The sequence below is a fragment of the Marmota monax genome, unplaced genomic scaffold (assembly GCF_021218885.2).
Source record: "Marmota monax isolate L192 unplaced genomic scaffold, Marmota_monax_Labrador192_F-V1.1 WCK01_AAM20220418_F8-fsc00114, whole genome shotgun sequence".
Lineage (NCBI taxonomy): Eukaryota > Metazoa > Chordata > Mammalia > Rodentia > Sciuridae > Marmota > Marmota monax.
In genome coordinates this window covers 5,031,598-5,056,279 of record NW_026694943.1, presented here as the reverse complement: position 1 = coordinate 5,056,279, position 24,682 = coordinate 5,031,598, and the positions used below count along the sequence as shown (strand labels likewise).

Below are 24,682 nucleotides of genomic sequence, written 5' to 3'. Positions count from 1 at the left end.
GCATGCTATTAAGCAATGCTGCAGTAAACATTCTTACATGGACATGAAAGTATACCCTTGTGTAGCATGGCTTTTATTTCTCTAAGGTGGCACCTATTTCAAGGTGGCATTACTGAATTACAAGGTATGTATGTTCTAACCTTTAATACATTTTAATGACTTCATCCAGATTACTTTCTGAGAAAGTCATGATGAGTTACAGTCCCACCTTTTCTTAGAACCTCCCAATTATTAATTAATAATTTGCTCCCAAATTATTAATATCCAAATTCTACATTTTCAAATCTCTCAGGAACTTTGGAAAACTTACAGCCCCAGGATTTAAAACAAGTACTGGTCACGGTGCATCTGTATTTGTTTGAAGCTCCCCAGACAATTCCCCTGTATGGACAAGTTTGGGAAGGGCAGGACTAGATGTTATCAGTTTTCTAAAATATTGCCCAACTCAGGCAACAGTAGCAAATTGTTTATAAAATTTGCATTTTCATGACTAGTTTATATGTTAATTGTTTCATTTGTAATATCCTTTGACCATTTTTCTATTTTTTTTATATTTTCAAGGAACTCTTTGTATATGAGGGAAATTAGCTCTCTATATCATTTGTGTTAACTTTAACAGTTCCTTTAGTTACCAGAACATTTTAGTTGGTACGTTATCAAATCTGATATGTTTTTTTTTTCCTTTGTAGATTCTGAACTTTGTATCAACAAGGCCTTTTCCATTCCAAGATTATGCAAATGTTGGCTTGTATTTCCTTCTAATATATCTACACTCTCCATGGAATCATTTTTATAGTTAATATAAAGGAATTACTATGGCATTTTTTTAGAAGAATAGACAATTGTCTTAAAACCAATCAGGCATAAGAAATATATGCCTCCTGTTATTAATATTCTTTTTCTTTTTAATAACCTCAATGCCAGTCAGTTTGTGCTTGTTTAATAAATAGTATTTACTATGAGGCAACCATTTTTTTTTTGTTAGTTGAAAATAATAAATTGTGCTTTAATTCCAGATTCCAGCTTAGAAATAGCCCAGTTTTTTATATTAGCCACATTTGCAGGAGGGGACCTAAAGACAAAAAAACAAAATAAAAAAAAAAAAAACCATCATTTGAGAGCCTTCCCAAACTGTGTTCTGCAGACCAGAGAGAGTGTTGGCAGGACTCTGGCCAAAGGAAATTGTTTGAGGAGGGGCTGAGGTTGTGGCTCAGTGGTAGAGTGCTCGCCTAGCATGCATAAGGCACCAGGTTCGATCCTCAGCATCACATAAAAATAAATAAAGGTATTGTGTCCAACTGCAACTAAAAAATAAATATATATTAAAAAAGAAATTCTTTGAGGAAAAAAAGCAAAGAGCAAATGAAAGTTTCCGACAAGCCTTGCAGGATTTCTTCACCAGCCCTCCTCCCATTGACATGTTAGACTTGGAGTTTATTTTTCAAAGCTGTCTAGTATTTTATTCAACATATCCCAGGCTCCTGGGATTCACCACCCACTCCCATGGCCCCAGGCTTTCCCCGTTGTCTGACAGGCATCCATGAAGACTCCTTTCCTCTGTATCTGAGAGTGTAATGGGTGACAACCCCAGGCCTGCAGTGAGAACACTGTCCGGAGAATTTGTGCCTGGGAAAGAGAGAGTTCCCCTCACCATTCCAGTCTGCCTTCTTCTGGGAACCTGATAACACTGTCCACCCCTAACCCTTTGGATTGTAAACCACTTTTCCTGAGAGTCTAACTGTTCCTTTGAAGTGTAACCACCCCCATGGAGGCTCAGGGGGTGAGCCTCCTGTAAGACTAGCAATTTATCTAAGACCTTATAAGAGGACCCAGTCCTTCCCCTTATCACACTCTGGGTAAACAGGCTTCCCGCTAGAAACCCATGCACAGCCATGTATCCTTTAGACTAGAAAATTTGTGACACTAGAGAGCCCATAAAGATTGTGAAAAACTGGTGATGGGCGCTCAGAATTTGGAGTCTGATCTCCTCTGGGGCCGCTGGCTTAAAGTTTGGTGTTCTCCTCCTCTCTGAGTGCTGCTTGATGCTTCTCGACCAGTTCGTTTCCCACAAGAGTACCTAATATAGTTGAGTTCTTCTTTTTCTATTTGTATCACTTTAATTTCTTTCGTCTGATTGCTCTGGCTAGAGTTTCAAGGACTATGTTGAATAGAAGTGGTGAAAGAGGGCATCCCTGTCTTGTTCCGGTTTTTAGAGGAAATGCTTCCAGTTTTTCTCCATTTAGGATGATGTTGGCCTGGGGTTTAGCATTGAATAGCTTTTACAATGTTGAGGTATGTTCCTACTATCCCTAGTTTTTCTAGTGTTTTGAAAATGAGCAGGTGCTGTGTTTTGTCAAATGCTTTCTCTGCATCAATTGAGATAATCATATGATTCTTATCTTTAAGTCTGTTGATGTGATGAATAGTATTTATTTTTTTTTTAAATTTTTTATTGTTGGCTGTTCAAAACATTACATAGTTCTTGATATATCATATTTCACAATTTGATTCAAGTGGGTTATGAGCTCCCATTTTTACCCCATATACAGATTGCAGAATAACATCAGTTACACATCCATTGATTTACATATTGCCATACTAGTGTCTGTTGTATTCTGCTGCCTTTCCTATCCTCTACTATCCCCCCTCCCCTCCCCTCCCCTCCCCTCCCCTCTTCTCTCTCTGCTCCCTCTACTGACATTCGTTTGTCCCCCTTATATTATTTTTCCCTTTCCCCTCACTTCCTCTTGTATGTACTTTTGTATAACTCTGAGGGTCTCCTTCCATTTCCATGCATTTTCCCTTCTCTCTCCCTTTCCCTCCCACCTCTCATCCCTGTTTAATGTTAATCTTCTCATGCTCTTCGACCCTACTCTGTTCTTAGTTACTCTCCTTATATCAAAGAAGACATTTGGCATTTGTTTTTTAGGGATTGGCTAGCTTCACTTAGCATAATCTGCTCTAATGCCATCCATTTCCCTGTAAATTCTATGATTTTGTCATTTTTTAATGCAGAGTAATACTCCATTGTGTATAAAGAGGCAACCATTTTTTAAATAAGATCAATCTATGTACATATTGATTAGGGGAAGATACCTACCATATAATTTCAAATTTTAACGAATAAGATCTAGAATAATTTGTATAATATATTCCAAATTTCGTATAAAGAAAGCTAAGTGTATCTTACATGAGGCAAGAAGTTGCTCTGAGCAACACAAATGAAATACATGACATTGTTACTGAAGTCATAGGGAGAAACAATTTTAAACATTTTTATTATTTAAATTTGACAGTTATTATTTGGCTTTTTAGACCCAAATTTTTGTAAGAATAATGATAATTTTAAAAAATAAAAAGGCACTTCTGTTGTTCTATAAGGAGGCAATATTTGATTTCCTTTTTTAATTTAGAAGAAAAATGTGTGTATGCCTCAAATAAGTGGTGATAGGTCCTTTATTCAAAGTAGCAGAATCCTATTGGGTGACTTCACTCTAGATTTCATCCTGAATTCCTGGTTGGTTTCAAGGAAAAATAACAAAGTGACAAAAGCCACCAATTTGTGACAAGTCTCACTGCCCAGGGGACTTTCAGAATCCCAGGAGAAGAGTTTCCCTAGGGGAGATGTCCTCATGAGACTCATTAGTTCAGGAAAAACCAAAAACCTCTTAAGCTGCTGTCTACCACCAGAAGTCACTCTGCATATCGGTGCCCTCAGGCCATCAGAGGCAGCGAAGTAAGTGTCTGGGGGAAGGGTGGGGCAGGTCCTCCCTGTGCCTTTCCAGACACAGGCCTCAGAGACCAATCATCCTGTTGCATTTGCCTTGAACTCTGATCCTTCTCTGTAACCTCCCAGGAGATATGCCACTCAAGCCTGGTTTTGCATGGGGCTCAAGTCCTACTCTGTCACCCCTGTCCTGGCCACCCTGTGGATCAGAGTGGGAGAACAGATGGGGCAGCTTTCATAAAGCCCTTTCGTCCAAGTCTTCAGGAAAATCTACCTACAGCATCAACTCTGGAGCCAAAACATCTGGGCTGAATTTCCAGCTCAGCTACTTCCTAAAGAGCAAGTTACTTAACCTTTCTGTTCCTCAGTTTCCTCTTCTGTAAGATGGGATGATAATAATACTTCCTGCTGCAGAGGTTGATATGAGGATTAAACAGAATATATGTGGTGTGTTGAAACAGTCCAGGCAAGTATGAAGGGATAATTATAGTATTTTATTGCTGTTCCCTCCAGCTTCAAATTGAATTTAAAAATGTCTACTGGGAAGAGCTTACCAGATCTTCTTCCCCCATATACTTTAGAAAAAGAAAACAGCTTAGAATTTTTTTCTTTCCTCTTCTATTTTTCTTTTTAAATTTTGGTTACAAAAGCCACATAACAGGACGTCTGCCCTCCATGAATTTGCATGTATACAGAGCAATATTGTTAACTATAGGCACAGCACGGAGGGCAGATTTCTGTCTTTGATTTGACAGCCCCGAGGGAAGCATCTGCCCTGAGCCCACCCAGGTGTGTGCAGCCAGCAGGGCCTCACTCTGCGGGCTCCCACTCTGCACCCGCAGAGGGAAGTCGTGGCAGGACCTTAGGTAGCCTTGTAACCTCCAGAAGTACAGTCCAGGCCTTGAGTTAACAATGGCTTTTGTGTTGTAAAACAGAAACAAACAAAATGCCTAAAAATGCGTCCTTGGGACACTTCACAGAACAAGTGTGCTGACCCAAGAGATAGAATTGCCTAAGACAAATGCCATTAGTGGTGGCATGCAGCCAGCAGAATCCTTTCTCCAAGGAGACTTCCGGAACTCAGTCCTGCAGGGGCAACTCAGCACCCAATCCCCTCTGCTGCACTTCTATCTGACTGCCCTTTAGGGTTCTTCCCCAAAGACAACCCTGCGGCATCCATGAAAAATTCATCTTTCCTTTTCTTCCCCCCACCCCATTCCTTGTCCTTGGGTTCTATGGAGGGCCGTGGGACAAGACTTTAATGTTAGTCTTGAGAATGGAAATGGCATCTGCTTCTGTGAGTGATGAGCACAGAGGGTTCTGCAAATCCTTTGGCCACTCCCAGGTTGTGTTGCTCATTTCCTAGTTGGGACACCTGCCAGGCCAGCAGCCCGGGTCCTTCCCTTGGCTGCCAATGCTGATGTCCGGAATTTGAGGGTTCCAGTCCGCCTGCAGGGCTGCTTTTTCAGAGTTAGGCACATCCGGTTGGCACAGGGAGTGTATGTGTACCTGCTTATATGCAGAATGTGAAATGATTGAATTTACAGAAGCAGAAAGCAGAATGACAGTTATCAGAGGCTGGGGTGGGGGGCTGGGGAGAGAATCCAAAGGGACACAACTTGAGTTTGAGAGGAAGAATAAGTTTGAATTTGTTTTTGAGATTTTTTTTTTTTTTTGCAGAGCATGACAAATACAGCTAATAATCAAGAACTGTACATCTCAATATTGCTGATGTTCTTATCAAGAAAAGGAACAATATGATGTGTATACATATAATTGTATTTTTGTAATAAGTAAGTAAATAAATAAGACGGGGGTGTATGAGTGTCTTCACAGAATGGGCACTAAGAAGGGGATGGTGACATAGTTGGGCAGGTGATAAACCTTGTTCATTCAGGTTTTTGGATGCTTTGACCACCTGGATGAGGTCCTAGCACCTTTTCCTGGGGACAAAACAAGACACTTTCACCAGTTGGGACACTTTAGTCAAATGGGACACAGGAAATTTGAAAGGGCACCTATTTAATCTTTTTGCCTCAATGCAATTACAGAATATGGATGAAAAATTCCTCCATGACGCTATAACTTCTGTGATTTAGCCTCCCCATTCCTGGGATAAGGCTTAGCTACTTTTTCCATAGGAAGAAGCTGCAGCCAACCTTGATTTCTACCATTTCTGGATTCAGTTCCTTTTTCTGCCTGGAGCCAGATTCTTATAATCTGGGACTTTAACCAGTTGGAACCAACCTTGCCAAGTAATTAAAATAAGATTCTCTCCTCAAACCTCCTATCTTTTCATAAACTTGAAAATTTTCCCTTATGCAGCTGAGCATCCCTAATCCAAAAATCTGAAATCTTTAAAATGCTCCAAAATCTGAATCCTTTCAAGTGCTGACATGATGCTCAAAGAATTTTGGATTTTGGAGCAGTTTGGATTTTGGATTTGGGGATTAGGAATGCTCCACGGGTAAAGTGCACGAAAATATCCAAAAATCTGAAAAACTTAGAAATACACGATACTTCTGGTTCCAAGCATCTCAGCTAGGGGACAACTGACCTGTGTGCATTTCTATAGTTTTGGGGAATGGCCACCTCCTAGGTGGAAAAGGGGAACATGATTCTTCAAAAGTGGAAAGGCACCACAAGAAGCCTTCTGGTCAAGGTGGTATATCGCTTTAAAGGATCACATTTGCCTTAAAAGTTCATTGACTTTTTTCTTTCTACTCGCAAATGTGAAAGCTCATTAAAATGCAAAATTGGTTGGTGTTTTCTCTGGTCCTTTAGTATATTTTTGTATGAACTCTGTGACTTTAATAATTTCTAGGAAGCTCCAAGTGGTACTTCTTATTACTCAAGTATAAGGTCAGGAAGACTCAGCCCATATCTGCTCTTCACCCATTTCTGAGGTTGGGAAAGTTACATAACTGTGTTAAGCCTCAGATTCCTCACCTGTAAAACAAGGATAGTCATATTTTTGCTTTCATGGGGAGTGGTAAAGAGTACCTGGAAATAAGGACTAAAAGTCGTCCCTGGTCAAGGGAAGCCTTCAATAAAAGGTACTTTTGTATATATGAGTGTGGATGTGTGTGGTTCTTCCCAGGGTAGAAAGGAGAATCAAACATTATCCCATCTTCTAAGATAACCTCTTCAACAACACTTGGACTTAGTTTCGGCCAAGTCCATGCAAAATTGCCTGCTGTTTCAGGAATTCTCCCCACGTTCACCTTCACCATCACCAGGTGCTCCAGGGCATGTGTAGGCAGTTTCTTTGGAAAGTCTGTCTCTATCTTTAATGTACATCTCTCCCCATATTTGGATCTATTCTTTTTGTGGTATCTCCAAATATTGCAATTGTAAACTCACAAAGATGTGAACTTAGAACTAGTTCCTTTAATGCACATAGTCCAAATAAGCAAAGTTATGAAATTTTTGCTTCCCCAGAGTAGACATTCTATATTTTTGGAGAAACAAATCTAAACATGGGAGTTTTGAGTATAAATGTCTCCCAAAGCCTTGAGAATATGTAACAATGGAGAATGTGATCTTGGGCCAGTGAGCACATTGAATCAACCCTCTGTTAGCCATTCCCATTCTCATACACTCCAAAGGAAAGATGTGAAATTCCATAGATTGCCATGGACTGTCTCAAAACCTGGCTGATCAGGGAAAATAGCAGAGAGCACACATAGACAACTCTGTTCCTTGGTATTTTGTGAAGGGTGACAAGGGACGAACAGGGTGCTTGGAGAGGGTAGATGCCTGGCCAAATGAAAAGACTGATAACTGCTGGGTCCAAAATGCAACTCAAAAGCAGAAGGAAACTCACAACAGCAAACATTTCAGCCCTCTGCAAATTCATCAAAGGCCTGAAACAATAGGAGAAATGTTCATGCTTGAAAAACTGCTTAACTTTGGGTAAGTGAAGGTTGAATTTGTGGCATTTTGCCTGGTACTGTGCCCACTCCCCACCCTCCATTGTTGGGTCAGCATCAGAACACAGCAGTTCATGAGGACCCATAGCTTTGCTGCTGGTGTTGAAGGATCTAAAGAAGGCTCCAGTGAACACAGAGAGGAAGAAATAGAGCTAGGTACGGAGGAAGGGGCACAGAGTTTCCATGCCCTCCCTGGGCACCACCCTCCAGGCACCGTCACCTGTTGAATTATTCAGAGCCCTCTAAACCCTGCCCTCTTGGGCCTCTAAGGGAGGCCTCACTACACACACACACACACACACATACATACACACACACACACACACAGTCGATCACATCTTTGGCCATTGGTGAGCAATGCAGCCCTCAGCCTCTCTTCCCTTCCCACATGTTGGAGCTGAAAGTTTCCAATTCTATGCAAAGTTGGTTCCTGTACAACCAGCCCCCACCTCAGACTAACCCAAAGCCCACCAAGAGTCACCTCAGTAGAACAAAAGGTGTTCATATTGTCACATGAGAAGTGGTATCTCCCAGGAAGTGTCTAAGGAGTTTCCAGGGAGCAGGGATAACTGGACTCAAGACCAGAGGGGTTCTTGGCATATGCATCATTTAGAGGCACAGACAGAGGCTTATTTAGAAAGTAGGTAGACATTTAAGGAAGAATGCAGGCAATCTCAAGGGAAAGAGGCCCTTTGGGAGTTCTCTTAAAAGAAACTCATTGTGGGGTGGATATGGGAAGGTATATAGAAATGATATCAGTCTGGTGACCTCAAGATGGTTTTTGATAGTTTGGTCAACCTCCAGATCCTCAGGTTGATATAGTCTTTGTTATCTGATCAATAGACTTCACAGTAAACCCCCTACATTATAGGTTCCTCAAGGTATCATACCTCTTTGTTAATATAATTATTGTGGGAAAAATATCACTGCACACGTAGATTTATAGATTTCTCAGGAATTTGGGAGTAACAGATCTAGAAAAGAGAGTCTCAGGATGTGACAGTCCAGGAAAAATATGTAGAACTTCTGAATTAAAATCTTCCTTCCTTGTCCTTCCTTTATGTCTCCTTTTTACCTGTTTTTTATTTCTTCTACCCTACCTCACCCCCTACCAATTTAATCCCTTAATCATAGGGACGATGAAGTTTGAAGACCTGTCTTCTATGGTCACTTCGGGCTGATAACAATGACCCTGCCTAGGCAAGGCCTGAACATCTTGTCCTGTCTAATCTACAGGGGACAAAGAAAGGCCAGGATTTGTTGGGTGTAGAACCATTCTTTGATAACCTTGAAGAAGCGTCACATGCCTGTGAGATATTAACCTCCTCCCCACCCCATGACAGTAAATAAGCACAAAGAGTAAGAGAGTCCCTGAGTGGTACATACAAACAAACATCCTTGCTCAGCCTTCTCACTTCTTTTGCATAATACTTGTAAATCTTCTAGAGGTTCATGGAAATATTGATTGCAAGTCTTGTTCGAGTCTTGGGATGGATTCCAGACTTGTCAAGGTCTTGGTTCTGCAAAATCTCAAGAGGGACAGCATGATTTCTAGATTCACAGATTCAGAGAGTGTGCCCCTGTGACTTAACAGCTGTGGGAATGCTAAGGAGAACCAGAAAAGGGCCCTTTCTTTGGGGGTCAGAAAAAGTCTTCCATAAAGCATCTCATAAGGGCTTGCTGGAGAGAGTTTTAGGAGCAATTCTGATTCTTAACACAGCAATAGGCTGTAGAGGTGACGAGGACATTGAAGTTTCTCAGCATTGTTTTGCCAACGTAGTTTTGATATGTAAGTCAGCCCCCTCGACTTTTTCTGGGGATCAATGGTGCCAGGAGGTTTGAAGATAGTGAGCAATGCCAACAGCCTTAACACCTCCTGGGATACCTTTCAGACAAAGAAATGTCCATTGTCACTCTGAAGTGACCTAGCAAGTCCAAATCTAGGAATTATTTCTTTTAATAAGGTTTCAATGACTTCTTGGGCCTTCTCAGTTTGGGTCGGGTATACTTCTATCCACCCAGAAGAGGTCTCAGAAAAATCTAGAAAAAAATTCACATCCTTCCTTTGTGTCTCCTTTCTAGCTATTTTTAAAATTTCTTCTATTCTACCTCAGTTATCACCCCTACAAAATTCTAAGGAATTTGGGAGCACTCTGTCAGGAACCAGGGTCCCAGGCCAGATAAGAGAATAGAAGATTCTCCTTGTACACTTATCTTCAAGACTTTAAGGAATTCTGTCTCAGTAAGTGGGGTAGAGACCAAATGTACATTTCCTACTTCATCACAATAACACAATAACAACAAAAAGTCAGTATGGAGGAACAGAGGGGCGGGGAAAGAAGATGTATTCAAACCAATAGCAGAATCCATTTGGTGTAAGTTTCCTGGACAGCAGCAGGAGGTGTGGCCCTAATGGATAACAGGCAGAGAGTCCTCAGATGCCTGGTCCTGCTCCAGGTGTTGTGGTTTAGATGTGAGTTGTCCCCCAATAACTCTTTTGTGAGACAATGCAAGAAGGTTTAGAGGAGAAATGATTGGGTTATGGAAGCCTTAACCCAATCACTGCATTAATCCCCCCTCCATGGGATTAGCTGATTGGTTAACTGAGAGCAGATAGGGGTGGCTGCAGGAGGTGATTGGGGGCATGCCTTTAGGGTGGATATTTTGTCTCTGGCAAGTAGAGTCTCTCTCTCTCTCTCTCTCTCTCTCTCTCTCTCTCTCTCTCTCTCTCTCGACTTCCTGATCATTATGTGAGCTGCTTCTCTCTACCACACTCTTCCACCATGATGTTCAGCCTCACCTCAAGCCCCCAGGAATGGAGCCGGCTGTGAATGCACTAAGACCTCTGAAACTGTGAGCCCTCAAATAAAACTCTCCTCCTCGACGATTGTTCTGGTGAGGTCTTTTAGTCACAGCAGCAAAAAAAGCTGACTAAAACAGTGAGTCTGCCTTAATCTTCACAGGTATCCTATGAAATCAAATAACCAGAAAATCAAATAACTCTATGACTAAAATGTGATGAAACCAACCCAACCTAGTAAATAAGTGAGTTTGGCTACACAATAGCAGAGGACTCTTGGAAGAGAGGAGAAATGTCAGCCACTGCCCTTAAGTGCCCTCCATGGATGAGCCAAAGTAGTCTTCACAACCCTCCTTCGGGCAGGAGGGAGTATTCTCTTTCCCACTCTGTGCTAAGATTTGGATATGATATGAGCATGTCCCCCACCCATGCCCCAGGGTTCTTGTGTTGACAACTTGGTCCTCGGTGTGGTGATATTGAGAAGTGGAGGAACCTTTAAAAGGTGGGACTTGGTAAAAGGTAATTAGGTGGAGGAGGTGGACTGAACTCATAAGAGACTAACATAGCTCACAGATCTACACAGATCTCTAGAGGGAAGGTGGTTATAAAAAGGCAGGACTGGCCTCTCTAAGTTCTCTGGTTTCCTGTCCATACCATGTGATCCCTATCACTCTCACACCCACAGTAAGGCCATTGGTCTTGAGATGTTGCCAGAGCTGGCACCATGATGTTTGGAACTTCAGCCTCCAAAACCGTGAGTTAAATCAACCTCTTTTCAAGTTACCTAGTCTAAATATTTTGTCATAGTGTTACCGGTGACGAATTCCTTGCTTCCCCAATGCTGAAGTATAACACCAGAGAAGCACACCGAGGCAAGTGTAGAGTGGAAAGTGGAAACTTTATTAAAGGACAGCAGAAAGGACTTTTCCCCTGAGAAAGAAGGGGACCCAAGAGGTGGAATCTGTGGAAGGGGAGGTCTTCCCTCTTTTACAGCTAAGGTCTTCTTTCAGCTTTCCTGCATGCATTTCTGTCGGTGGGTGTTCCTGTCCTTTGTCCTGTTATCTTGCAGTGATAGAATGTAGGTGGGGAGACCCAAAAGGTGAGGGGCAGAGGGGCCAGAGGAGTAATCTTGGGCAGGAAGGGCCTGGGGCCGCTTTTGATTAGCACCTCCCTATTTGCTGGGAGCTGTTTCATTAACATTTCTTTAGAATGGGCTCTGGGCCTTGGGAACTTTAACATTCCAAGTGCTGCTCTGCTTTCCCTGGCTCCATTCTCAACATGGCCTTCATTTTCGATTTTACTTGATATTAGACCCGATTTACCTAACTACACTACCTACCTATCTTTCAATCTGGCTTCAGTAGTAGCTATGGAAAACAGACTAATACACTTTACAGGAAAATAAAATGAGGCACAGGGAAATTAACTTACTCAAGATGGCAAGGTAAATGGTAGGATGAGGATTCCAACTGAGTAATCTAGATTCGGAGCCTGTATGTGATGTAGCTCTCAATACATCATGTGCTCCTCTCCCCCATTCGTCAGGTGAGTCATACAGAAAACAGGTAACTCTGAGAGGAAAGGATGTCCTGAAATGGAAACCAGTCATCCTGCTTTACCTCCATGGTGGGGATAACCGGTTTTTGATCTAAGCATATATATTTCAGATCATTCAATCATCTATTCACTCTTTCATTCGTAAATAAGGACTCAAAAAGCTTCTTTGTCTCTCACTGGGAAGAAGTTGGGGCTAAGTAATAGAATACAGTTATTTCAAGGAGAAACTTATTTAATCCTCCTCATCACCTTACAAATGGATGATGGCTTATCACCATTGTGTTGATAACCTGAAGCTCTGAAAAACCAATTGCCAGTGATCCTAAAACTTGCATGTGATGGTGCCTTGTCAGTGTCTACGCACCTGAAGTCAGTGTCATACACCTGCAGTGGGGGCGCGCAGGAGAGGGGGATGGAAGATCTGTGTTCTACAGATCTTCCAATCACCTTGATTTCCCATGAAACAGTAGTGAACTATTAGCAACAAGTACAGCATAAAAACAAAAGAAAACAAAAGGCAATCTTTCATTTCATCCTTTATTTGAACATCAAATAGGTTGAGAAAATGTTTTACAGGTGCTAAAGCATCCTGCTGGATTCTTTACTTTTTCAAGGTGCAAAAGAGGTTTACAAGTGTGTTTCATTAAACAAAGCAAAGCTGCGACAAAATGGAATCACATCAATAATGGTACGCATCAGCATGAGCGCATATCACTCCATCAAACACAATTGGGCATTTGAGCCTTTTCCCATAAAACAAGAGCTCTACACTGAAGAATATGTGGTGCACCAAAAGCATTGTTTATATCTGTGAGAGAACAAAAACTGGCTTAATGTCACTTATTAATTCAAGTCTCTATGACCAATGACCTCTCTGTGAACACAAAGGGGTCCATGTCTTAGGCACCTGTTCATGGGACTAAATGTTATTTCCAGGGTGCACAGCTCATAAAAACACACTAAAGATGGGTTTGGTTGGGACATGGCAGCATTTACATATTTAAAAAGTTCAGGCACATTTGGATGCAAAAAAAAAAGGAAAGAATAGAAATGTTTCTTGAGTCTCTAAAAGACAGTGCAAAATTGAAGTGCCATAATAGAGGCAGCAATTATTAGAAAGTAATTTTAAATGACTTAAATAAAAGACCACACCTTAATTTAAATGGAAAAGAAATGCAGCTAGAAACAGAGCATAATCACACTAATGAAAAGATGGATATTTGGGACCACAGTTAAATTCATTTGCTCCAGTTAAGTGTAAGTAAATTTTCTGGGGATTTAATCTAGGGAGTGTGCAGTGTTATCTGGATCAACCTCCCAAGACTTGCATGGAAGAGAATCATGGTTGCCTTATGAGCTACTCTGTAACTCTATTTGCCTATCAAAGAACTAGTTTCCCCAAGCAGATCTTCCTGTAAATATATAGTCATTACTATGGTCCTAGTGATCATTCCCAGTATCCACAGTCCATCTCAGAGTTGCAAAGTATTAATAGGAAAGGATTCATAATTGGTTTCATGTAGCGATAGAAGTCTTCTAAACCAATGGCCTAAATCAAGGGCCATTTCAATGAGTAAAATTTTAAATACAGAACACCTCAATGTGATTAAGAGTAAATTATCAGTAAGTCACTTATTTATTCAGCCTCCAAAAGGCATAAGACATGGCATAGTTAAGCATATTTGCAAGACTACTAGGGAAATCCATCGAAGATTGCACTGCCTTATGGGCTGAATCTCACAATCTCCATCAATAGGGTCTTCTCTTTGGAATACCTAGTCTCCTTATTTCTGCATGATAGCATTACAGCATCATTACAGCAAGCTAGGCAGTGGGTAAAAGAAACTCAGACCCCTAACTATTCTTTGGACGTCACTGCTGATGCCACTTACTTCTCCAGAACTCAAGCTGCCATTTTGGAAATGGCTGTCAATGGAGCTAGTTATTTTTGGATTACAGTGCACAAGTAGAATACTGAAACTTGGTGCCAGAATACTTTCAATATTCTTATTCCCCTTTTTCCCATACATCAATCTCCCAAACCCACTTTCCCATCCTATCTGTATCCTCCAGGTAGATCATGTCTTTCAAACTTTAAATTGGCTCAAAGTGGGGGGAAAGGACAGGAAAAATTATTCAAAATCTACCCTATACTCTACAGCAACATCAGCTGGAAAATGTCAGCAGCTCATTATTGACACTTCAAATAAGGATAAAAAGAGATTTCCAAAATTGTTGAAACTCCCGGGCTAACATTTCAACCATCTAATGTTCTTGGCCCGTTTCAAATGTAGTAGTATCTTGACATGAATACAAACACAGTAGATGAATAATGTAAAACCCTCCACTGTATTATTGTTTGGATTTAGCTGGTATTACATCATCTATAGTCCTAGAGGTTTTTTTTTGTTTTTTGTTTTTTTTTTTATTTTTTTTAAAAGAAAATCTCAGTATAAACATTAAAAAGAACCCACTGACCCATTAGCTACTGTCCAAAAATATTACTACTGATATTTTGGTAAAAGCAAAATTAGCTGCCCTGAATAATTTTCCTTTTCAGGCATAATCTCTGCTACATAAGATTGTCTTATCATTCAATATCCAACAATAGGCATGTGCATTAGTGCTATTTTGTCTACTGTGGATACAAAAGTTGATATGAAATGTGATCTTCATTTAAATGAATAATCACCAGGTTTCAGGCATCAATAACTGCATACATGACAAGGTAACTTGAAAAGTATACAAAAAAGCTAAATATTTTTCCTTGGTTTTTGCATGTTAACCCAGTCAAATTAAATCCAGAACAGAATCATTACATTCAATTGTCTGATAAACAAGCAATGCAATTTCAAAAAAATATATATCATACTATATAAGGTGCTTCTTAAACAAACAATAAAAGAATTATGTTCTTAAACATATTCTTAATGCAGATACATAAAATTGCCCCCAAATTTAGATGCTCATATAAATGGAAAAAAAATAATAATTTTTTTTCTTGGCCCTCCCAGTTTCCCAGTCCTTTGGTAGAAATTTAACTGGGCAACCAGAAATTAATCAAACTTGCTTTTCCAAACAGGACATACCAAGAGAAGCCTAGTAGCTCTCCAGGGGTGTTGGCAAACATGTCACCTCTCAATGGGGTTCGAATTAAAGACTATGAAGTCAGGGAAGGAAATCAAACTTACTTCTTAGCTTAAAAAAAGGAAATAACCCACAATTGCATTAAAGAAGCAAAGGCCCCAATGCTGGTCTCCTCCTGGCTTATGAAGTTTTAGAACAGGAGATGGGGGGTGGGGCGGGGGAGGGGCTGATTTCTTCCCAAGGGCATGTGCAGTCTCACCAGCCCCCACAGCCTGAGTCCAGCGCTCCTGTCACTTCTCTCCTTCCCTCCTTCCCTGCCAGGAGCATGCTGGGCCAACTATAGGAACACAGCTATCCACTGCTGTTCTTCCAATGAGGGCCACTCAGAAAGCAAGAAGGGCAGACTACCCTGTGGACCCTAGAACAGCCCGCTGTGCACTGCAGGGTGGAGGGCCTGGGAGATGCATCCTGGGAGCTGAAGCCTGTGGCCATGCCACTCTGAGCAAGGCTGACCTTGCTTTACAGATTTATCCAGTTTCTCCCTTGCTTTCTTTCCTCTGGAGCAGCCACAATCATCATGCAGTGTTACTATTTAGCCCCATGCCCCAGGGCTAAAAAAAAAAAAAAAAAATTCAAACACCAGGAGGAAGCCGGCTCACTGAAACTCCCCTTTTTCCTGACCGGGCCTTACATGTTAAAATTCAGTGGAGCTCACACCAGGAAGATCCAAGTACAGCGCCCTCTGCTGATAAATAGGAGACCCCACCAAGACAGGTTCTGAAAGCTGTTTTCACTGAAAGTCCTGGGGGCAGAGGGCTTGCTTCCATAAATAAAAATTAAAACAAAAAACTCAAGCTTGTCCCTCATACAGAGAGACTGATCTGTGTGGGGGTGACTTAATTGAAATCGACTTGCTGACTTCCCACAGGGCCTTGGGAAGCAAGAATTAGCCAGAACCCATGATCTGTATGTAGTGCTCTAGAAATACAACAGTAGAGATGTCAGCAAGTTGACATGATCTTGACAATCAGGGGGTCTTGCTTCCCTGTGTGTGTCTTGTATTCCTATAGGTGAAATGAATAGACAATCACTAAATATAATGCTACAGCCATGCAACAGAACAAAATGATAAAGGCATCACCTTAATAAAGTGACACATGACTATAGGAATACAAGAGGATGCTAAGGAACCCTTGAGCTAGCTTTCTCAATGTCATAGGTTAAAAGAGCCACTATCAATTCTTTCCTGAGGCTTTTTCTTGGAGCCATCACAAAGTGCTTATCAGAAGTGAAATGGCTACTCTCCAGGCCTGGGCCTCAACAAGTCGTTTCAAAGCACAGTCATCTCATAGGTTGAGTTCAGTTGCAAAGGGCTATGGGAATCCTCATTCTCAGTCAGGTAGCAAAGGGGGAAGAGAGCTGTTACCAAGAATTGGCCTTGGACTCCCTTTGGCTGTTCCTAACAGAAGATGTATCACTAAGAACTGAGCAAGCAAATGAACGGCCACTCATACTAGAAAGCCACTGGTGGTGGATGCATGCCTGGTGTGTGCAGGAGACAGAATTCCGCTAAAGTGATGCTTGGCTTGGGTAAAAAGCTGCAGGGATTCTCAGAGCTTTGGGAGAGGCCGAGAGCTCTCACATTGTGTTGGGGAAACCCTCTGCTTCCTGGGGGATGTAGTATGTCTGCAAGGAATGTGCTGAAGTGGAGCCCGTGGTGGCCAGCAGGCTCTGGCTAGACTCCTCTGGGGACCCTCCTCCACGGCTGGCTGGGGCGTGCAGGCGGTGGGCATCCAGCATCTCCAGCAGCAGGTCGTACAGGGGCACCACGTTCTTGCACTTCATGCTGTACAGATGCTCCATGCCCTTGTTGCTGGGGAGGGGGCACAGAGAGGACCACATTAGACACCAGCGGAGCCCTAGGACACCTGAAATTCCCAGGGGAAGTAAGAGGGACTCCAGGGACGCTTGTAAACCAGTCTTCCTTCCCATTTAAAGACCCATCTTTGGACGGCACCTGCAGAAACCTGAGGGCTGCTGAGACCCCAGTCTGGGACTTGTCTTCATTTGTGTTTCATTTTCCCATCCTACAAGGGCAGTCCCACCCCCCCCCCACAAACCCACTCTCTCTCCAGTCACTTCACTGACAGTGTACTGTTTACGCAGGTGACTTTCTTCTACATCCTGGCATGAGACCCCATTCCCCTCTCTCACCTTTACATGTGAAAAGAGAACAGAAGAGGTACAGCCAGGCAGGAGTGAAACTATGATATTTGAAGCTGTTCAAGAAGCTCCCTTGCTTAAACCTCTCCATGGCTTCCCAGCAAACTCAGAACAAAACAAATTTCTGTCCACACTCTCCAAGGCCCAAGTGACCTTCCTTGTCCTCCTTCATGGTGCTCATCCTGTCTTCTGTCCCTAACTCACACTCCTTAGCCACACTGGTTTTTGTGCTGTCCTGTAAAGGAACTAGGATCCTCCTAGATTTAGGGGCTCTGCACCTGCCAATCTCTCTCCCTGGATGTACTTCCCCAAATCTTCAAATGTCACCTCCTCTGGGAAGTTTCTGCTACCCCCGTGGCACGAAGCCCTGGCCCTACAGTCTGAGCTGCTCTCTTCTGAATTGTTCCGTCTTCCTTCTTACAGTTAACACAACCTGGAATTCTCCTGTGTGCTCATGTGTGTTTATTCCTCCCCCCCCACACACACAGACACACACTCCACACAGACCACACACACACACACACACACACAACCCAGCATAGTACAAGTTACAGGAGGAGAGGATCTGTCCATCCTGTCATCTACCATAGCCTAGAACTGTGTCCGGAACTTGGTGTCTTGCAAATGGGGGTAAATCGGCAAGGGGAACATAGGCAAATGTCACTCCTCTCTGTCACATGCCCCTCCTCTACCCTCCACCAGCCACCTCTCTGCTGTTCTCACCACAGCATGAGGTGGGAGGGGGCTGCAACAATGACTATCTAGCTTGACATTTCTTAAGAAAGAAAATATGTATCATGAGGAGACAGGACCAAAAAAATGTCCTGGAAAAATATTTGCAGTGTTGGGGGTGGGGCGAGGGGGACGCAAGCACAGATTGGGGTCCTGCCATGGAAACCCAGCATCAGAGTCATCCAGGTCTACAGCCCAACCTAGATGAGTGTTATTTTGTTATTGTTTTGCTATTTAATTTAGATGCCGTTAAAGTTAAATGCCCCCTGGATCCGCCACCGTCTTGCTCATGCAATGTAATGAATCACATTTACAGTCAGATGAAATCTGGTGTTAAATTCTTTGAATAGCAGCATATGGCTGGAGCCACGCTTGACAAAACAGAGTTCTGGGACTTAGATTAGCTGTCGTGAGGCACCAAAATATTATTTTGTATATGTGAATGAGTGAGAGAGACAGAGGGGTATGGGAAGGGAGGGAGAGAGGGAAAGAGAGAGAAGAAGAGAGAAAGAGAGTGAGGGGGTGGGACGCTCAAAGCTTTCAATAAAACAACATCTTTCTCTAGTTTTTCACACAATTCCTAAAGAAATTCTAACAGAGCTTCCACTCTGCTGTGCCCAGTAAAATCAGCCAGGGCTGGATGTCTAGTGCCAATATACTTGATATTAACCAGTTCAGCTTGCTAATGCTGTCAGGCTGTTAATGAATTTGAATAGTCATCGATTCCTATCAACAAATAAACACATCCATGGGGTGTGGGATTTCTATAACATGCGTGAAATTCCTAGCTCAAAGTAAAAGACGGTCTGTTTTCTTCCAGGTAAGGTTATTGTCTGCACCAGGTAATCCGGCAGGATATATGATATTCTGAGCCATTTTTCTGCTTCTTTCTCTAGGAGGCTCATCAAAAGGCAAAGACAGGAAAGGGTTGGATTGTTTACCCTGGTGCAATCACCTACTGTACCTGGTAGTGTGAGTCCTTCGTCTGCTACACAGGGATTCTTGGGGAATCCTGAGAACAGAGATTGTAATCACTTTCTCCCAACTTTCCCAAGTGGAATTCTTTACTTATGAATTTCAGATTCATAGGAAGGGGAAAACCTATCAGGACTCATTTGTTCACTGATTCATTCTCTCATTCATTCATTCACTTGGTTATAATTTTATGAGCACATTTTGTATGTAAGTATTCATCTACAGCACTCTGGGGGATATAAAGGGAAAAAAGGTACTTCTCTTTTATCAAGAATCTAACAATTTTGCAAGATTGTCTCCAGAAAGGAGACAACTAGGACTTTGATGGGAAAAACTTCTTGCCATTTGAATCATACAGCTAAAGATTGAATGAAGGTCCCTTGAAAATGAACTATTTCCACTCCCTCTAAACATCTTGGTCCTTTCCTCAAAGATACCTCTTTTTGATTCCTAGGGTCCTTGTATAAGTTCAAGGTCATGCAGGTGTTATCACCCATGGTACTTTTCTCTAGTGCTATCATTTCATATCATTGTCATTATCGTGAACTTTCTGGAGTCTGTGATAAAGAATCCATATTTTCTTCATCTCTTCCTTGCAGGCTGAGCTCTACCTATGAGAATGGCATCCCCTAAGCCTGTTAGCAGCCAAGTTTCATGATTCTTTAGAAAAGAAATGAGGCTACCTTTACCTTTTGGCATAAAGAGATTCTATTTCCTCTGTAAATAATATTCACTGCATTTTACTATGTGCTTAGCACTGTGCTGGGTTGTGTAGGGTATACAGGGTAAGACAAATTGTGATCATAGTCTCACAGAGTTTACAGTCTGTTTGGGCAGGAGGTTAATGAAATGGGCAATAACAATTAAAAAGAACAAGTCTAAAGGGTCAGGACATACTTTCCAGAAAGGAGAGAGATCTACGTGATGACAAGTTTGAGTACTATTTAGAAATATTCACACACACACACACCCTTGCCACCATGTGTCCATGATACTTGACTTTGGGTTCACCACCTGACTTGGTTGGCTAGGGGAATGTTAATGGAAATGATGCACTTGCCCAAAAGGGCTTGCTTCATCTGCCTCTGCCCAGCACACGTCAACCTGTGGGTGCAAGGAAGATGCACCAGACACATAAAGCTGTCAGCTGGCCCACCTGCAGGGCTGCAGCTTGAAGCAGACTCTCCCACCTGTGCCCTACAGATGTGTGAGTGCATCCAGCTGAGATCAGCAGAGCCGCCTGGCCCATCTGCAGCCTGAGGTGCAGACTCCCAGAGGACATAGAGAGCAGCTTACTATGGAGGCAGGGCTCAGACTACAAGGAGGTCCCTGTAAGTTAAGTAGGGCTGGACCACAAGGAGTAACATAAACAAAATGAAGGGATTTATATAACTTTTATTTAAAAGCAATGGGAAGCCCCTGAGAGGTTTTAAGCAGGGAGATGACATGATCAGATTTGGTATAAGAATGATCACTCTGGCTACATCACGCAGGATAGTTTGAAAGGGTCAAGATTAAAGGCAGACAGACATGTTAGGTGGCTGGTACAGAAAGGGCAGTGGAAATGGAATAGAGATGACAAGGAGGGGTTAAGGAGCTATGGAGAGGTCAAGGTTGACCCTCCATCAGGCATCTTAACAGTCTGTCATTTAGGATCTCTGAGTGTAACTCAGGCGAGCTTGGAAGGGAGCAGGAGGGATGTGCCCCCTCAGGAGAGGGGCTTGTGCTGACTGACTTGCTTTGATTGGCCTCCTCCCCCACCCATAAGACCTTGCACATGCTTCCAACCCAGCACACACACCACACTCTCTATGGAGCGTTCTCCAACACTTGCCCCGTGCCCTAGGCAGAGCAACGCCTCCCTCCTCTATCCTACCATAGCATGCGAGCTTATTATACGCCCAGAACTGTCTCAAGGGTGCTCTCCATATATAGGCAGTGGCCCTTCCTGAGCCAGCTGTCACACAGGGCTGGGGCAAGCTTCCTTTAGGTCTCTCCCAGGGGACCCCATGGATGACTGACCTCATGTGCCGGATGTGGGAGAGGATGAGCAGGAGCTGGGCCAGGCGCCGGTGCTGCTGCTGTAGGGTCAGGCCTGCCTTGGCCATCAGGTGGATCAAGGTGTCTGTGATCTTGTCAAGGACCCGGTGGATATGGTCCTTTTCTTCCAGAGACTTCAGGGTGCTGGACAGAAATGTGTATACTCCTGAATGTGCACAGAAAGAGAGACTCAAAGAGGATGAGGTCTTGGAGACTGGAAATGTCCATGAGACAAAACAGTGAGCCAGAGCCCATTCTGGCGCAGCAGTACAGCAGTAGGAACGTTCTGGAACCATTTAAGACCAAGCAACTCCATGAAATTCCTAATGAACATGCAAGTCTGGGAGCCGCCAGAAACCAATATGGCCCCCTGTGCCGGAGTCAAGATTCCTAGGATAGAACTGTGAGCACTGGGGCTGTGGGACACTGGCCACCCTTCTGGGATCTATCTGACACCAGTGCGAACTGTCCATTTAACACCAGTGTGAACCACAACCCTGTGGGGAAGCCACTATTGCTTCTTTTCAGGGCAGAGGGATGCTCTGACCTGCTACCAAGCTTGCACAGTAGGTGCAAAGCTTGGATAGCACAGCTGATGATGAGAAGGCAGACTCTAGGAGACCTGGTGGTTGCTTGGCTAAGTGACGGAAGGTGGCTTTCCAGGTAGGATTTGCTTTGCTTCTGTGTTTCCATTGAGATTTGGGGCCTAAGCCCTTTTCAGTGTCAGCTGATGGTTTAGGATAAGGGTGAGTGCAGAGGATCTTGGAAATAGCTGTTTCTACTCCAGGTAACCCTCTCTTGCCTTTCTCCAGCTCTCTGTGCCACAGGTAGGGTCAGGACTGCAGCTGAGACCATCATGCACTCCATTCTGGACAGCACCAGTCCTGAGCTAGACAAAAGAGACCCTTTCTGGAATTTTTTTTTCTTATGTTTGAGTTCAAATCTAGGGCCTTGCTTACTCTGGACAAGTACTCTGTCACTGAGCCACAGCTACAGGACACCTCTCTTCTGAGGTTGTACATGGAGGTTGTAAGCTAGAAACCCCTTCTTCTAGGGTTGCTAAGCTAGGAGATGAGAATGCTGTATAGAGCTTTAAATGGCCCTCTTTTTAGTACATGGAGCTCTGATCTGCAGAAGGAGCTTTACAGCAATAAGCAGAGTGGAGAGAGAGAGAGAGAGAGAGAGAGAGAGAGAGAGAGAGAGAGAGAGAGAGAGAGAGAGAGAGAGAGAGACTCTATTCAGTCACAAGACCCTAGTTCTTATATAGTTTTCATTTGACCTTTGAGCTTTCATAGTATCCTTCCTAACATGTGAATCAACAAATTCTCTCTTTGCTTAAGATAATGGGAGTTGAGTTTCTGCCACTTTCAACAGAAAGAATCCTGACTGTTCCAGTAAATTGTGAGCTGAGCCCCAGCACAAGGTGGGGGAGGGTTGAGGAGTATTAAGAAGGGCTGGATGGAATGTGCTTGTCTTGGGACCACAGATTTTCTATCAGCTAAACCTCCAGAAATAAGCACTTCCTGCTCAATCACACTATCTTATAGGGAGTAGAAGGCACAGAGATTTTCTCCTAGTTATGAGTATGTAGCACTATTTTTTAGCCTCCCTTCATTCAGCTCACTGGCCATCTCATGACTAACTTCTCTTCCCCTCCTCTGTCCTCACCAGCACCTTCAAATTAAAATCTTCCTAGTTTGCAGCCCCCAACTTAATACTGTTTAAATGTAATTCAAAAGTTACTGCCCACGCAGCAATCTGTGGGTTGGGATTAAAGAAAACACCTCCTTAGAGGAACTTATAGTAAACAGAGTTGTAATTGCCCAGAATAGAAAATGGCTAAGGTTTAAAACAAACAAAACAACAACAACAACAACAAAATAAGAGTGGCTAGCACGCCATCAAATACCATCAAGTCATTTTTGGTACCTGGAGGCACATGGATCCAAAATAAACAAAGCACATAACAAGCAAGCAGCAGACAGGTAGTGGGATAAGAAGGAAATTTCAAAATTCCTTCACTTACATTTCATGTGGGTCGTTGACAGAGAAAGAATGTGTCTATCAGAAAAATGGGCAATGTCCAGTAGCCATGGGGTTGGACTGGACATAGCACATAGCATGGAGATATGCAAGGGTGGGTTGGGGTCAGGGGTGGCCCTGGCTAAGCTCCCCATGGGCTCTGCCTCTCGAGATCTGTCCTTTATGTAATTATCCACAGTCCAGCGTCATCAGCTACAGGTCCTGCCATGGACTGGATATCCTGGGAACCCACCCAGGCCACAAGGCTAAGTCAGTCCAACTTGAATGATGCAATTTTTACCAGTTTCCGTTTCTGTTACCACCCAGGATACTGGCCTCATTCACCAATGACCCCTTTCTTGTTCAAGAGAACCCAGAAATGAGGGTCAAACAGCACAGAGGGTCCTGCTTGACCCTTGGGCTTCACTTCTCCTCCTACTGTGGGCTCAGTAGCAAAGACACACTCTAGACCTTCACCAGTCCCGGGGGCCAGCATTTCACGAAGCACTTTCCAGTGGAGGTAAAAGAGGCAGCACCCAGGCTTGAGCAAGTCAAGTTTTCTCATGAGCATGGCTGCATGGGTTCCTTCATCCAGCAAGTAATAGCTGAGAACCTATTGTGTGCATCACTGTGCTCTTTGATAGGGATTCCATGCCTTATTTCCTTTCAAGTGTTAATATTTTAAGAGCAGATTTTGCCTGTGGAGAGAGGATTTTCTTAACAGTGACTCTCGAGATGTGGGCCATTCTCAGAACAAGCCTGTTTTTCCAGTCCTGCTCTGGCACCAGTACAGCTTATCATCTCATCCTTGTCAGCAGATGCTTCCTAGCTGTGCAAATATACTTAGAAATAAAAATATAGCCCTGTAAAAATGCCAATAATTGACAACAGCAGCCATCATTTTTTGGGGCCTTTCCAGCAGAATGTGGTCCATGTTTGCTGCCTATTGCCTTAAGGAGCCGTTTGAGAAGCAACAGCAATCCAAATTCCCAGAATGCTTCAGGTTCACTGGCGACCACTGTCAATGAACAAGAGCAAAGCAGGGCTGCTGGTAAGGCTGCTCCCTGGCTCCCTGCAGCAGGAGCCAGTGAGCAGACACTGAGAGCCTTTGGAGTCTTGCAGCAAGGCAGACTGTTGCAACTCTGGAGATGGGTCCAAATCCCGAAGACAGCGCAGGGGATAAAAGAAAGAGCACTTGTATGTCACTGCCCATGGTTGGCCTGGTAGGCAGATCTGAGATTCTACATACTCTGAATCTTGCAGCCACCATTGAGAGATTTAGAAAAAGTCTGTGGGAAACACGCTGGTAGAGAAGAATGGAGAGTTCAAACACACAGAGACCCCTATGCGCAAGAGATCTTGACTTTCCTCTCCTGTTCTCTGGATCTCATGAATTGGATTCTGCTCTCGGGCACCTTCTCTCCTGCATAGACACCTCTTCCTGTTTCCCTTTCCATCTTCACCCCATGCAATCTCCTCCTTATTCCTCAGCTCTTTTCTAGATAGTAGTGGCTTCTGGAAGCTGGGGGAAGGTAGGCTTGGCTCTGCAGCACACAGGTGTCTGTCTGCCACTGGCCGGAGGAAGCA

The 24,682-nt window shown here is 43.2% G+C and overlaps 1 protein-coding gene across 5 annotated transcripts in view; it reads right to left on the bottom strand.

Annotated features, from left to right (window-relative positions):
* Positions 1-12,539: 12,539 nt before the first annotated feature.
* Positions 12,540-24,682, bottom strand: part of Esr1 (estrogen receptor 1) — a 388,588-nt gene continuing 376,445 nt past the window's right edge. For all 5 annotated transcript variants that reach the window (XM_046427429.2, XM_046427428.2, XM_058573621.1 and 2 more), the window contains 2 exons: positions 21,056-21,239; positions 12,540-16,976 (listed from right to left, as the gene is read on the bottom strand). In XM_046427429.2, coding sequence (XP_046283385.1) covers positions 16,742-16,976; positions 21,056-21,239 — 419 coding nt within the window. In that variant the 3' untranslated portion in view covers positions 12,540-16,741. The remainder of the gene's footprint in view (positions 16,977-21,055; positions 21,240-24,682) is intronic.